The following is a 16,301-nucleotide window of genomic DNA, read 5'->3' on the forward strand; positions in this document are numbered from 1 at the left end:
AAAATAAAAACAGCCATCATTTCCTCTCCCTCCAAACCTGCACGAGCGTCTTTCATCTGCTGGACACACCCGGTAGCCATTCACTTCCATACTATAGAAGCCAATGGGTGCCGGCAGCAGTCTTCTTGTGTGTTGAGCAGGAGACAGACGCTCACACAGGCTCTGAGAGTGTGGAAGGACCCTGAGGTTGAAGATGAAGCACTTTGCTAGCATCATTCCATCTGTGGATCAAACTGAGAGCGGACGGTCGCTGTCACTTTTATTTTCAGTGTAAATATGGAGTTAACACGAGACTTGATGAGATGATTCGGTGTTAAATATAAAGCATATTTATAATCATCTTCTGCAGACGTTTGTTTTTAGAAACGCTGTTCAGGGTTTATTTTTACGCTTCTTTTACCTGCCGGCGATCGCATTAGGGATTTTTATCGGATGAAGGCCGTGGTGGTGTTCTTCACTGCAGAAAGTGGTTTTTCAGTACAAACATCCTTAAATCAAGACACATTCACTGGAGAGAGAGAGACGCAGAGATGTGAAGAGTCAAAATGAAGTGAATTTATGCTTAAAACAAGCTTTGGATGAAGTAGACTTCTTTCTTGTTTAAATCCTAAACTGATGTTTATGTCTTACCTCCTTTCACATCCGCAGTAAATGCGTCCTGGTCTCAGAATGGTTGTGTATTTGCTCTGGAAATCCAGAGTGAAATGATTTTTTCTTCCCCCTGATCATTGCTGATATAGAGACGTAAGGAATCGGCTGTATAGGGATCATGCTTTCTGCCCTTTAACCTCCCAAATGTGAATATATACGCAAATGAATCTAATTTTATAATGAAGAGATCTGTAATGCACATTACTGTAACCAGAAAATAAATGAATTAATGCAACATCTTTATTTCATGTCCATGTCTTCTGTTGTGTGCGTGCGTGTGTGTGTGTGTGTGTGTGTGTGCGCGTGTGTGTGTGTGCGCGTGTGCGTGTGTGTGTGTGTGCGTGTGCGCGTGTGTGTGTGTGCGCGTGTGTGTGTGTGCGCGTGTGTGTGTGTGTGACAGATGCAGACAGACTCGACTCTGCATAAGAAAAAGTGCACGAGCTCAGATTAACAAAAATGTATATTGAGATCTGAGTTTGTGTCTTCATCAGGTTTGTAGAAATGTAGCTCTGCATCAGTGTCTCATCAGTGGATGCTCTGCAGTGAATGGGTGCCGTCAGAATGAGAGTCTGATAAAAACATCCCAATAATCCACAGCACTCCAGTCCATCAGTGAACATCTGGAGAAGACAAAAGATGAAACACATCCAGCATTAAGATGATTTTAACTCAAACACATAGAGTCTATAATCCATAATAACACTTCCTCCAGTGAAAAAGTGTTCTGTCTGAATCAGGAGAGAAATCTGCACAGATCAAGCAGCGTTTAAACAGCTCAGTTTGCTATCTGAGTATCACATACCCCAGCGACTTAAGACTCAGAATCACACACACACACACACACACACACAGATATAATGGGTGTGTAAGAGTGAGTCACGGATCTATTTCTGCTGCTGATCTTCTCCCACAGAGTTCATCAGTTTCAGCAGAGCAGGACTTCTATTAGAAACACAAACAGGAGCTGATGAGTTTCAGATGAGCGTTCTGCATTCATTACACACTTTTATCTAAACTGCAGTTAATCCATTCAAGGTACAGGATACGTTCATGTGTCTGACCCCATGATCCTCGTGTCCTCTACACACCTCGAACAGCCCTTCGTTCTCCAGACACACTTCATGACACAGACACAAACTCTGCAGCAGATCTGAGAGGCTTCACTCAGTCAGGGTCAGAGGTGAGGATGAGTACATACAATTAATGAGTACATAGAAGACATATTATAAGGAATAATGCATGCATTAAAACAGCTCCTTTAATATCTCCTCCCAAATCACGGACTGTATGAAGAACAGAAAGTGAATCATGAGCCACGACTCAGTTGAACTGAATCAATGATCCGATCAGAGCGACTCGCCGATGACAGCGGCTCCCAGCGCATACTCCCTCCTCAAACCTGCGAAACACACTAAATTAACATGATTAACACAATTACCTGAGTGATTTATGAATACCAGCCTGATCTAAACTTAATAACACTATCATGAGCGCAGGGTCAGCTGTTTGCACTTTGATCGACAGAAAAGCTGCACCAAACAACACGCTTTAGTAATTAAGAGAGGCTTTAAACTCAAAATAATTAATGTTAATAAAACTAAAACTTCTAAATCCATGCGTCAGCAGTAGCTTTCACAACAAAATGAAAATAATACAGAAGTGTGTGGTTTATTTCTTATATTTACTGCACAGAAAAAGCATTAAACTTATGCAACAATTATTAATTTCTCTATGAATGGGATCTGCGCATAGACTATTCTGCGTTGACATATTTGCGTGAGTTTATGATGACAAACTGACCTCCTGTTAGCAACTTACTTGGTTGGCAATGGGAAATTGTATTGCAACTATGATTTTGGTAAATGCACCCCAGATCAGTTTCTGAAAGTCTGCTGTGAAAAGAGCATAGACAGTAAAAGAAAGAAAAGAGACGCTCCGCCGTGACTTCCGTGAACGGAACGCTGACGTCACCGAGCAGCGGCCAATCAGATTCGCGCGTCTTCAGTCCACCGTCACACTTATTCGCGCGTCTTCAGTCCACGTCACACTTATCTGCGCGCGTTATATTTATATTGATGAATACGAATATAATATAAACGGTGTCACAGCTGCTGTTAATGAGTGTTAAGGTGTAAAATTGTGAAATGTATGCTTCTCAAGGAATATTTACATACATTTGAATGTAATGTTTGCATATATAACCAACAATAGCATTATCATTTTTAATAGAAAACAAACTGACTGTTTGTGTAAATATAGAATAATTTGACTTAAAGTACTATATTGGTAGGTTTAAACATTTCGTTCTAATATTCTTATTTTATTTTATTATTCTTTGTTAGATTAGTTAAATTGTGGGAGTTAACGAAAGTAATGGGAGTTATGAGATCAAGGTGTTTTTACACCATGATACCTGATTAGTTGATGTAATAGTGACGTTAGGTTTAGGGGTGGGGTTGGGTAAGGGGGATCATTTAGACTGCATGATTCAGAAACACCCAGCAGTTTCAAAACACCCACATGGTGATAAACGCCCACTTTTGCTCTGCAGAGACCTAAGTCTCATATTTTATGTGTGATATTACAAAACAGATTTTTTTTTAAAGCAGCATGATTGAATTTCATGTGTTTTTATAGTTTATGTGTGCCACTGTAATGTGTAATCCCAGCTAACAGGAAATTAAGAAAAATATCCATATTTAAAATGTTACAAACTGTAATCTCTAGCTTCAAGCCATTCCAAGAAGATAACGTAGTCGTAGCGTAAGCTCAGGTGAGAAAAAGCTAGTCTTGCGACAATCTATGTTTGTTTACAGAAGCAACGGAAGCAAAGTCTCCTCTCGGTTTATATCGAAATCCTCCCACATTTGTATTTTCTTCTAATTCATTTTCTCCATTGCGCTACAATATTTGAGTTACGCTACATCTACATCATCCGCTGGAATGAACAGTACAGTTTATAAAGTTTTAAATATGGATATTTTTCTTACAAAAACACATCGATTCGCTTCAGGAGGCCTTTATTCACCCCCAGCGCTGTGTGAGACACTTCTTATGATGTACTGATGCGCTTTATTGGACTTCTTTTAGATTATTGAAAAATAACACGCATTCACTGCCATTATAAAGCTTGGAAGAGCCAGGATTTTTTAAATATAACTCCAGATGGATTCGTCTAAAAGAAGAAAGTCATATATATCTAGGATGACTTGACCACGAACATAACCAGGTGAGCAGATCACTCTCTCACTATTTGATTGCTCTAGTCTTTATCCACTCATCATCATCATCCACCAATCAGAACACACGAGAACTCTTTGACCACAGCTGCTGTGCTTCAAAAGCTCTTGCAGCAGCTCAACACTGGTTTTCTCTGAGGTGGTCGGATCACATCAGATTGTGGTTAATCTTGCAGATCATGACTTATATCTACTCTTCCTCTCGCTGCAGTTTGGTAATATAAAGATTCCTCCTTTGAACTCCCACCTCTTCTGTGGGTTTTATTGTTCTGGGTCTGAATTTGGGCTCCTGGGGTCTCAAAAAAGAAACATTTTCAATCTCCAAGGTGAACGTTATGACAACACACTCTTAGAAAAAAGGGTTCATTGGGGTTCTATATAGAACCATAGGGTTCTTTACTCAACTCCAAAGAACCTTTTATGATAAAAAGGTTCTCTAATGACAAGAAAGAACCCTTTTGGCTCCAACGTTCTTTAGGCTATTATTCATTCATATATTAAATTATTCTGCAACATTTTTTTATTTGTAATAAAATTATTGTTTGTAGTAACTTAATATCACATTTTAATCATGCTGATTTTTGGAGAAAAACTGAATGGCACTCTTCGTGTGATATTGATTAACTACATAAAATGATATAAATATATACATTTTCTAACCCACATATCTTGAATTTTGTGATCATTCACATGCATTCATAAATGCATTTGAATACACCAAATAATGCAGTGAAAGAACGCACTCAAAATGCACACGTGCACTAGTATGACTTCATCATGTAACTTTACATTAGACTAAATTTGTTTAGTTTTTGAATATACTTGATACTGTTAAAAGGCACATCATTAAAACAAACCCCAAACTGACTCAAATGATTCGCGATCCCGCTACGAACTCCCGAACTGACTCAAATGATTCGCGATCACCAAACGGACTCAAATGATTCGCGATCCCTAAACGGACTCAAATGATTCGCAAACCCGCTTTGTACTCCCGAACAGACTCAAATGATTCGCGATCCCTAAACGGACTCAAATGATTCGCAAACCCGCTTTGTACTCCCGAACTGACTCAAATGATTCGCGAACCCGCTTTGAACTCCCGAACTGACTCAAATGATTCGCGAACCCGCTACGATCTCCCGAACTGATTCAAATGATTCGCGATCCCCAAACTGACTCAAATGATTCGCGAACCCGCTCCGAACTCCCTGACTCGAATGATTCGTGATCCCTTATCAAACTCCCGAACAGACTCAAATGATTTGCGATCCCGCTCCAAACTCTCAAACTGGTTCAAATGATTCACGCTCCATACTCCGAACTCCCAAAATGACTCAAATGATTTGCAAACCCGCTTTGAACTCCCAAACTGATTCAAATTAATCACACTCTGAACTCTATTGGCTTAGTTCTCTAATTTAATAAATGGTACGAAAAGTATGTTGTAAATATACATGTAAAATATATGTAAAATATAAATATTTCCATTCCAAACTGCTTTCCACATCGAAACATCCACGAACAGGGGCTGACTGGCTATCTTTGTGATCTGGAGAACGGCCGGTAAAAGTGTGATTTATAGTCCGGAAAATACAGTAAGTATGGAGCATGAGAGGAGAAAGAGTTTCTTGCTAGGGATGATGTTAGGAAGTGATATTCAGGTTGCTACATTTTTAATGATTACAGTAGTTAAAACAGCTAAACTTCAACATTTTAGCTGTAAAATGCCACATGCAGTAGCTAATATTAAGAAATATTTTGTGCTTTTACTTTTAAAAATGTTGGTAACGTTACAGTTAATCCTTACAAACTTTGAAGATTATGAATACAGAAGTTACATTTGTAATGGTGTATTTTCATTTAGATGTGGTATTATTATTTGTGCAGTAAGATTAATTACTGCATAAATTAATTAAGATTATTAAGTAATAAATTCATTTTAAGACAGCATGGAATAGATTGTAGATTGTTATAACAGCATATTATATAATCTATTCTATGCTATCTTGGAATAAAACCTTTTTTATTTTATTTTTATCTATTTCATAATTTGTTTATTCAGGTTGAGCTTAGACCAAGAGCAGAGAAAGACACTCACTCCAGCTCAACTTTAAATTACTTTTAAGCGCCCCAAGTCAGATTTTGTTTGTTGTCAAACCACCCTCAGAAGAAGACAAAATACCTGACAGTACAGAGTGTTTAAGTTGAGTGTTTAAATCAACAGTACACAAAGATGGCGCAGACAGACTGTTGTCGAGTTTCCGCGCCGATTGCTTTGGGCCGGGTTTAGTCAAAGTCCAGGGCCGTTTTTTATTCCCAGTCCATCCCTGCTTGAGGGTGAGTAAAACATGAGGTGATTTTCATTTTAGGTGAACTGTCCCTTTAAGCGATCTTGAGCAGACCTCTGGAAGACGTTCTTCCAGTAACATTAATGTTTGTTCAAATTTATCTGGTCTTTAATAATGTTCTCAAAACGTTATTTTCTGAGACATTTTAGTTGGTTCATAACGTTTTTTGAAATGTTACTTCTTTTTTCAGAACGTTCAGAGAACATTCGAGAATAACGTTTCCAGGATGTCTGCAAAAATGATAAATGGAATGTTTCCTTCATGCTCGCATAACAAAGAAAACGATTTAAAAAAAAAAAAAGAACAGGATGTTCTCGGAACGTTAGTTAGCAAAAAGTTGCCTATGTTAGCGTGCTGGCACACAGCTGATCTCACAGATAGAGGAGGACTGACTCATGACTCAGGACTGATGATGATTTCTAATATGTTCTGTTTGTCTGTGGTTTCCAGCATCAGTGTGTGTGCAGGGAGCGCGCATGCGCGGCTTCACCGGGACGCGCAGCTCGAGATTCTTCAGCATCTGGAGGAAAACATGCGAGCATTGACATGCGTGATCTTCCCGAGAGGACACCCGTGACCCGGTCCGGCTCGGAGAATGTCCGGGAGCGCGGCGGCGGACGCGGACGGAGGCGTGAAAAAAGTTAAAGTCAAGCGACAGATCAGGTGCATCGTGAAGGATCTCGAGCACATCTTGGGAGACCTGAAGGATGTGGCGAAGGAGCTCAAAGAGGTGCGTGAACACGGCGTTATAAGCGCTGATGATGATGATGATGAAGAAGATGAGGTGCTCATCTGATGTTCATGTCCATCGAGGCCTCGTGTAAACATGACATTTACTGTCTCTGATGCTCGACATCATCATTCGAGGGAATCAGAATCAAAGAGTCGACTCTTTTCTGACTCGCGTGTTTGATGTGATTGACAGCTGTCATTCATTCAGTCATTCATTCAGTATTCATGAGTACACTGGGTCTCTCAGATATTAACTAATTACAGAAATCACAATAAAGCAATAAAATATTCTATTTTCTATATTAAACTAAACATTTGCGATCTAAAACAAACGATATCTACTGTATAATAGCTTTTCAAAAACCAGTGATGTTAATGTTTATTATAACTTTAATGTCTTCAGGCATTACAGCCGTATTTATCAGATTACAACTGTGTGATAATATAGCGATGATATAAACACACTTCACGCAGTCAAGGTCTGCTACACATCGCTTTAGGAGACAGAAACTGAACAGAAATATGTTATAAGAGCGTTCTTTCTGAATGTTCCCTGATATCACACGTGCATCTCAGTGACGTCTGTGTGACGTCACGTTTGCATCCGCAGGACGGGATCAGATGTCAAATAGAGTTTAGAAGATGTCTTTAAGATGATTTCGATTAGATGTCAAACTGATCTTCAGCAGATGTCCCTGCGCTCTCTGGCTTCAAATGCACGTTTTTATTGTTTTAAACGTTTTTTTCTTGGTTATATGAACATTAAGGGAACATTTCATTTTGCAAACGTTCCAGGAATGTTACATTCTGTTCAGAACACTCCGACATGTTATAACGTATAAAATATATATAAAACAAATTTAAAAAAAAGTATGCATGTGGATGTAGTTGCAGATTAGAGTTATTAGTTGAGTTGTTAAATATTTTCTGGTTTTGTTCAGAATTAGGATTGAGTTAGGGTCAGTGTTCATAAGTGTACATTATGGAAACACTTACAGATTAATTCTGTGCACATTTATTATGGCAGCAGGGGATGAATTGCTCTTTTTCTGTTCTGTAAGTCTGTTGGGTTCAAATGCATCCATATGCAGCTTTATGTTCTTTATGTTGAACTTCAGAGGTCATTTATGACTTATGCCTGATTATTCAGATATCGATCGGATATTGCAGTTACATAACGACTCGTGTGTTTTCTGGTTTCTTCTGCACGTTGAGCTCGTCTCACGCTTGACTCTCGCTGGTCCTCAGGTGGTGGAGGAGATCGACTGCTTGACCTCTGACCTCCGTCTGGAGGAGGATCTGATGGACAGCTCCAACAGCAGCTCCAGCAGCAGCACCACCACGGCGTCCAGCGTCAAGATCTACCCCGAGGAGACGCTCTTCAGACCCCCAGCCGTGCTGAAGAGACCCTCGGCGTCCAGAGCCCAGGAGATCCCGGCCAGCGGAGCGCCGCTCAGAGACTCTGTGGAGGTGAAAGGTCACGCCGGCCGCTGTGCTCAGACCACGAGGGAGCGCGTGCGCTTCAGTGAGAAGGTCCAGTATCACGGCTACTGCCCCGACTGTGACCTGCAGTGTGACGTGGACAGCACAGATCTGCACTTACACCCCGAAGCGATCGACGCCAGACCCAGCCCCGTCCATCAGACGCTCCTGCAGAACGGTGGACTCGCCTTCCCCTCGCAGAAACCACAGAAGACCATTTTACGCAAGTCCACCAGCACCACTGTCTGACGCAGACTGAGACTGAACTTGTATTTGTGTTTGGAGAGACGCTGTACGACAGAGGAAGGGTAAGAGAAGCAGGCCTTTCCTTCATCATTCAAGGAATAATTCAGCCAGAAGTGATCAGGATGAGTTTGTGTCTTCATCAGGTTTGTAGAAATGTAGCACTGCATCAGTGTCTCATCAATGGATGCTCTGCAGTGAATGGGTGCCGTCAGAATGAGAGTCTGATAAAAACATCCCAATAATCCACAGCACTCCAGTCCATCAGTGAACATCTGGAGAAGACAAAAGATGAAACACATCCAGCATTAAGATGATTTTAACTCAAACACATAGAGTCTATAATCCATAATAACACTTCCTCCAGTGAAAAAGTGCATCTGCTGTTGTCTCTCACAGATTAGTTTAGATCTGTTTAAACGCTGCTTGATCTGTGCAGATTTCTCTCCTGATTCAGACCAGAACACTGTTTCACTGGAGGAAGTGTTATTCTGGATTATAGACTCTATGTGTTTGCCGAAAGCTGAAAACATTTTGATGATCGGATTCATCAGGTTGTAAAAGAAAAAGCTTAGAAACACTATCATGGGTTTTATCTTTTGCTAGTTTTGTAGAAAATGAGAATGCAAAACAGTATATTTATCACCGCTATCAACTTTGATGAAAACTGTGGAAATGTGAAAATGTTCATTAAATATCTGAATTATTTCAGCAATGAGATGAAAACATCAGAGATGATGAAGATATGATCATGAACAGATGCAATTAATTCTGAATACAGCATAAAAGAGTTCATTACTTGACATAAAAAAGATTTACTGAAATAAATATACACTTTATTTCAGCTAGTTTCTAAGGCAACACAATATAAAAAACATGAAAAAATTAATTACTTGAAATCATTTTTTTAATTAACTGAAATATACATTTTATTTCAGCTAGTTAACAAAGTAACACAATAATAAAAACAGTAAATAAAACAATAAAAAAATACTTTAAATAAAATGTTTTTTAATTAACTGAAATATATTTTGTTTCCGCTAGTTTCCAAGGCAACGCCATAAAAAAAAAAATTACTTGAAATAAAAACAATTAACTGAAATACACATTTTATTTCAGATAGTTAACAAAGCAACACAATAAAAAAAATTAATTGCTTTAAATCAAGAACATTTCTAGTTTCCAAGGCAGCATTCCTCATATTTGTAAATAACTAAAGCTTAATATATATATACATATACAAATAAATAAATAAATAAATAAAAAATCTGAAAGTAAGTTCTAATTCAAAATCTTTAGAGCGAGATGTGAGGAGATTGCGTGTGTTTGAGAGAAGCTCATGTGCAGATCAGTGGGAGGACAGAAATCAGTATTCATCTCCTACACAGCAGCGTCTCATCTCTGCTCCTTCTGTGTGTGTGTGTGTGTGTGTGTGTGTGCAGGTCTCTCGAACTCAGATCTTCTTCAGCTGGTGCTCGTGCTTCCTGACAGAGCGACCCGAGGAGCACGCGATCCTGACGGAGATCACACAGGAGACGAGCCCCAGAACCAGACGCAGAACAGACTCACCACAGAGTCACACGTCTGCAGACAACTTCTGTGTTTTTGTAAAGAAAGCCTTCAGATACAATATGCATATTTTTGATATTTTCTAAGATGATTTTAAAGATGTCACACGGTAGATGACGGAAAATGTATTTATGTACTGATTAAAAACATGAAGTCCTCTGCATCTGAACGTGTGTTTATTGAGTGACAGATGTGTGTGAGTTTGACCTGACCTCTGACCTCTGACCTGTGAAAACACTGATGGTGAGTTTGGCACAGACACAGATGTGTGTAAATGTGTTCACCATGGAGTAAAAATAATTGAAAAAAGTCTCAACTCTTATTTCTTCATTCATTCTTTGGGTCAAAATTATAAATTTCTCTTTTATGCCAAAAATCATTAGGATATTAAGTTAAGATCATGTTCCATGAAGATATTTACTTAAAACTTAATTTCTGATTAATAATATGCATTGCTAAGAACTTCATTTTTTTGCCTGGTTTTGTGGTGCTGCAGGCTATAAACCCCATCAGGAGGACGTAGAGAGAATGCTGGTCTCAGCAGTGATTATATGAGCTTTAGTGAAAGTGAGAGCACATCTCAGGTGAACGTCCTGCTGGTGTTTCCATGTTTTATACGTCCTGTCCCGTCTCATTAGTGCAGATTAAAGTCTTCAGATCGACGCCACACATCTGCAGCTCATTGAGACACCCTTATATTCACAGCACCTCGACTTTAATCTTTAAACGTGTCTGGTTCAGGAGGGTCTCAGCTTTCACTGAGCTGCTGAGTGAAGAACACTGAGGTGTACGGTGTGATCCTGGATGTGAGCTCTGAGGACACGTGTGGCCTGAGACCAGGCTTTTATTTGAGTTTAATGAGCAGAGGTCATCCTTCACACACGCAAACACGGAGTTTCACTGCTGCTGTTGTTGAGGACAGAAGAAACCTCTATCACCACCAGAACATCAGACTCAAATCCAGCCAAACTCATTGAAGAGAGTGATGAGAAGATAACAAAGAATACTATTGGAAGAACACAGTCGTAGGATTTTACTACTACCTTTGATTAAAAATAGAAGCTCAGTAAAAGCACTTTATAAATCATCTCTTCACTGGTTATTATTTCAGAGAAATCTGACTCTGTGAACACAGCACAATGACCCTCGAGGAAACCTGCTCTTCTGCTCCCAAAGTCACAAATAAAAATGCTATTTCTTATTTCTTTCTTCTGAAGAATTATTCAGGGTTTTGTTATATATTGAAGCCCTTTCTGCATTGAAGTAAAAAAATAACTGTGACTATAACTTTTTTTTGTCAAAATTGCAAGTTTACAATTCTGACTTTATAACTTGCTATTCTCAGGAAACATTATTATTTTCTCAGAACTGTGAAAAAAGTCTCAACTGAAAGTCTGTTTCTTTTTTTTTGTCTTTACAAAATATTGATTGACTGATATGTGTGAGAATAAATTACACAATTTCTGTGAACATAAAGTCTCTTTTCTCTTTAAAAAAAATCTCCGTTTTTAATTGGTTCATGATTCATGTTTCATCAGCAACATTTTACAAAGTAAATGTTCCACAGAAGAAAGTGTTTCAGGTTTGGAAGAAAATACAAGGTCGAGTTCATCTTTGGTAAATGATCATTTGTAATGATTGTATAACTCAAGTGAGCTCATATATAATGAAGCAATGCTGTTGTTGTGTAATGTGTTACAGTGTAACTCTGAAACTGATCCAGAGGAACTCGTGCACGCGCAGCAGCTTCAGCAGCTCCTCCTCATCTGATCTTCATCTTCACTCACTCGGCGCGCGGATCATGGCTCGGTTCGGTGTGGTGCTGCTGTTTCTGTCGGTGTTCTCTCAGCTTCACCGTGGATCGCAGCACGAAGCAGGTGCGCAGCGCGCGCGGACGCGATGGACGAATAACGGGCGCGCGTACCAGCTGGTGAGCCCGGGGTCCCGGTACGTGCCTCCGGGGCGAAGAGAGGCGAACCGAGCAGAATCCGCGCCGGTGACCGTGATCACAGACCGACAGAACACCAGCGCGGACTCTACTGACCGGATGGTGTCCGATGACCCCTACGATCCCTACAAATCCGTCAGGAACGGTCCCTATAGTCCACACTACAACTACTACGACTCGTACTACAGACCCAGACCGAGAAGCGCGCTGAGGCACCACGGATACGGAACCAGATACTTCCAGAACGGTGAGAAGTGCGTGCCATGAGTCTGTGAGCTCATGATGATGATGATGATGATGATGGTGGATGTGCTCAGGTCTCCCGGATCTGGTGGTGGACCCCTACATGATCCAGGTGTCCACGTATGTCCAGAGAGCGCCCATGTACAGCCTCCGGTGCGCGGCCGAGGAGAACTGTCTGGCCAGGTGTGTGTTAGAGGAACAGTCCCTTCTGTCCTCCTGGAACTCTGAACGTGCTCTCAACATCTAAAACATGCTTTTTTTTTTACATCTCAAGAACGTTTCTTCTGGGTTATGTGAGCGTTAGAAGTTTGACATTTTTTTTCTTGTTTATGTACATTTTTGAGAAACATTCTATTCTGTATTTTGGAAATGAAAAATAAATGTAAATTTAAACCTCTAAAACACTTATGAGAATATCTATCTATCTATCTATCTATACAGTTTAAACAAACATTAGAGAAACATTCCTTTGTATCATTTTGAAAACATGAGAACATCTGAATGCTCTCTTAACATTTAGAACACCCAATTTTATATCTAAAGAACGTTTCTTCTTTTTTATGCAAACATATACATTTTATAATTTTAAAACCATTATGAAAATGTTATTTCTTTTTATGCTTTCGAAACATCCAGTGTTTTATTGCATAAGAACGTTTCTTTTTGGTTATGTGAACGTTAGTGAAACATTCCATTCTTTCATTTTGAGAATGTTACATTTGAATGTTCTCTCGACATCTAAACTCCAATTTCTTTATGTTTAAAGAACTTTTTTTTCCTTGTTATACAAACATTCTATTCTAGATTTTGAAAACTATTATTATACTGTTGTTATTACTGAAGAATATTATTGAGAGCATCCAGATGACCTCGTGAGGAGGTGTCGAGAACACTGTTCTAAGAGATTTCTGAAATCTCCTCTGTGTTCCTCAGTTCTGCTGCAAACGCTCGAGATTACGACACCAGGGTTCTGCTGAGGTTCCCCCAGCGCGTGAAGAACCAGGGAACCGCAGACTTTCTTCCCAACAGACCCAGACACACCTGGGAATGGCACAGCTGTCACAAGTGAGGAGAAATGTATTTACAAGCGTGATGCAAAAGAAAATATTTGAATGTACACTAGTTTAAAAAACAATTCAGCAAGGATGTGTTAAATCTATCAGTGCAAACATTTATGATGTTACAAAAAAATCAATGCTGTTCTTCTGAACTTTCTGTTCATCTGTGAATCCTGAAAAATACAATGTATCAGTTTCCACAAAAATATTTCCAACACTGCTAATAATCAGAAATCAAGCAGTAAATCATCATATTTTCATGATTTCTGAAGATCATGTGACACTGAAGACTGGAGGAATGATGCTGAAAATACAGCGGAGCATCACAGAAATACATTACACTTTAACACAGATTCACACAGAACACAGATGTTTTAAATTATAATAATATTTGAAAATTGTACTGTATTTATGATCAAATAAATGCACGTCTGATGAGCAGAAGAGACTAATAACCCAAAACCTTTGAATGAACAATCTGCTCCTGTTCTACATAAGAGTCGGTGTGTGTGTGTGTGTGTGTGTGCTGATGTTGTGTTGTGCTCAGTCACTATCACAGCATGAATGAGTTCTGTCATTACGACCTGCTGGACTCCAGCACACAGCAGCGCGTCGCCGAGGGTCATAAAGCCAGCTTCTGTCTGGAGGACACGTCCTGTGACCCTGGACACTACCGCCGCTACGCTTGCACGTCTCACACACAGGTGTGTAATAACCCACACACACACACACACTCACACACAGCACAGACGACACAGACAGTGTGATATTCTCCATCGCAGGGTTTGAGTCCCGGATGTTACGACACCTACAGCGCAGACATCGACTGTCAGTGGATCGATATCACAGACGTCCAGCCGGGACGCTACACGCTGAAGGTCAGAGAGCCTCCACACGAGCTGCTGGTGCTCTGAGGATCTTCTCAAGGGTCTGATGTGCTTTATTTCAGATTACAGTCAACCCAGGCTTCCATGTGTCAGAGTCAGACTTCAGTAATAATGTAGTTCGCTGTGACATTCACTACACCGGAAACTACGCGCACGTGTCCGGCTGCAGCGTGACATCGTAAGTCATGCACTTTCTTCATCTTACCTGAAAGAAACCAGCTCGTGTGTCAATCCTGCAATCCTTCTCTTCACAGACACTAGGACTCGAGAGAACCCAGGAGCAGTGAACATCACCACGGCCTGCTGATATCTGTGAAAATAATGATGACAGACACGGATCAAAACATGCAACGTTATGAAAGCATCACTTCAAAGGGTTTTTAAACGCTCAAAGTAACATCTTTCTTCAATATTATTGAAACATTCCATTACGAGAACGTTACATTTGAACGTTCTCTCAATGTTTAAAACATCAGTGTTTATGTTAAAAACATCTCGCTGTTCAAACATTCTGTTCTATCATTTTGAAAGTGAAGGATTTCTGAACACAGGTCTGAGAACACGCAAATAACATCAGAGGAACGTTGTGAGAACATTGTTCTAAGAACATTCCATTAACATTATTTTAAGAAGGAGTTCTGGAACCTTTATAAAACATTCTCTGTTTGCTGGGTAATAATTTCACAGTAAAGCCTTACAATATTCCAGTCTGTACAGTTATTCTGTCTTTTTGAGTGTAAAATAATGATAAAACTCCATCCAGTCGTAGTTGTACTGTTTTTATCTTGCTTTTTTTTTTTTTTGAAAGAGTCAAGGTTTTTTCAATGTATTATCTATGTTATTTGTAATGTTTCTACAAACAGTTTGGTTTAGTTTTAGGGATGTGTGCAAAAAAAAAAAAAAAAAAAAAAGGAGCGTTTAATAAGAGGCTGACAATATGAACATCATTTTCAGATTAATGTTTGATATTATCTGTCTACTTTTTTCAGCCTCTTTTCACAGGTGTTGCTGATATTATAAATCCCTTTAGTTTAGGAGGCACAAACTTGAATAAACGCAGATGAGAATATGTTTTCTTAACTTTCATGTGTTCTTATTTATTGAGTGACGAGGAATGTAAGTGATCATCAGAGCTGTGGGAATATGAATATATGTGTTTAATTAGTCTTTTCCCCTAACTTGATAGAGAAAGTTAGGGAACACTTCATAAGGTGTGTATTTGGTTTAATGCTTTGCTTTATTAACCATATTCTGAGGACAAAGTTGTAGCCAGAAGTGAATTAATCTGAGAAAACATCCCAAACTGTCCTCATTTGTAAATAAAATTAATACAATAATTGTTTATTAATCATTAATTAAAATTGATCTATCATTTTTTGTTATTAATATTATTTGATTAAAATTAATCTTATTGTTTCTTTAACGAATCCAAACTTATCTTAATTTAATTAAATTTAAATTAATTCCTCCAGTCTTCAGTGTCACATGATCTTCAGAAATCAGAATAATATGATGATTTACTGCTCAAGAAACATTTCTGATTATTATCAGTGTTGAACACAGTTGTGCTGCACAATATATATTTTTTGGAACCTGTGATACTTTTATCAGGATTATTTGATGAATACAGTGAAAAATAACAGCATTTATTTAAAATAAAAATATTTTCTAACAACACTACCCTTCAAAAGTAAATTTTTTCAATCTTTTTTTAAATGTTTTTGTTCATAATACAGATTTATATTGTTAGACTTTTATAAGCTCTGCAGGTGTGAGTTGAATCGTGCCCAGAGATTCTAGAGAATGATTCATGAAGGGAATGTTTTTAGAGCTTGAGTTTGTTTGTGTCTGTCGCCCTCTGCTGGCGCATGCGCGTGTCTGCGTGTAAGCGTCTCCGT

General features: G+C 39.1%; 3 protein-coding genes across 4 annotated transcripts in view; all 3 read left to right on the forward strand.

The window, feature by feature from the left end:
- LOC113052694 (dmX-like protein 1) overlaps positions 1-886 on the forward strand; it is a 27,642-nt gene extending 26,756 nt beyond the window's left edge. For both annotated transcript variants that reach the window (XM_026217098.1, XM_026217099.1), the window contains exon 45: positions 1-886. This exon is cut by the window's left edge and continues 558 nt beyond it. The gene's annotated coding sequence lies outside the window, so the exon portion shown is untranslated.
- Positions 887-6,836: 5,950 nt separating this feature from the next.
- Positions 6,837-10,412, forward strand: LOC113052842 (protein Largen-like). The gene is made up of 3 exons (XM_026217292.1): positions 6,837-6,971; positions 8,222-8,763; positions 10,141-10,412. Exons 1-2 carry the CDS (start codon positions 6,837-6,839, stop codon positions 8,702-8,704), a joined length of 618 nt encoding a protein of 205 aa, XP_026073077.1. The 3' UTR covers positions 8,705-8,763; positions 10,141-10,412.
- Positions 10,413-12,035: 1,623 nt separating this feature from the next.
- LOC113052841 (protein-lysine 6-oxidase-like) lies at positions 12,036-14,585 on the forward strand. Its single transcript, XM_026217291.1, has 6 exons — positions 12,036-12,462; positions 12,533-12,641; positions 13,392-13,523; positions 14,064-14,220; positions 14,299-14,394; positions 14,466-14,585. The coding sequence occupies exons 1-6, from the start codon at positions 12,069-12,071 to the stop codon at positions 14,583-14,585; spliced, it is 1,008 nt and encodes a 335-aa protein (XP_026073076.1). The 5' UTR covers positions 12,036-12,068.
- The last annotated feature ends 1,716 nt before the right edge of the window (positions 14,586-16,301 follow it).

This window comes from Carassius auratus, chromosome 33 (assembly GCF_003368295.1).
Source record: "Carassius auratus strain Wakin chromosome 33, ASM336829v1, whole genome shotgun sequence".
In the NCBI taxonomy this organism is placed as follows: domain Eukaryota; kingdom Metazoa; phylum Chordata; class Actinopteri; order Cypriniformes; family Cyprinidae; genus Carassius; species Carassius auratus.

Bases quoted from the DNA above. Each gene is read 5' to 3' on its own strand.
- LOC113052842 (XM_026217292.1), top strand. From the start codon at position 6,837: ATGTCCGGGAGCGCGGCGGCGGACGCGGACGGAGGCGTGAAAAAAGTT. The intron at 6,972-8,221 runs GTGCGTGAACAC...GCTGGTCCTCAG, and splicing joins TGGCGAAGGAGCTCAAAGAG to GTGGTGGAGGAGATCGACTG.
- LOC113052841 (XM_026217291.1), top strand. From the start codon at position 12,069: ATGGCTCGGTTCGGTGTGGTGCTGCTGTTTCTGTCGGTGTTCTCTCAG. The intron at 12,463-12,532 runs GTGAGAAGTGCG...GGATGTGCTCAG, and splicing joins AACCAGATACTTCCAGAACG to GTCTCCCGGATCTGGTGGTG. The intron at 14,395-14,465 runs GTCAGAGAGCCT...GCTTTATTTCAG, and splicing joins CGGGACGCTACACGCTGAAG to ATTACAGTCAACCCAGGCTT.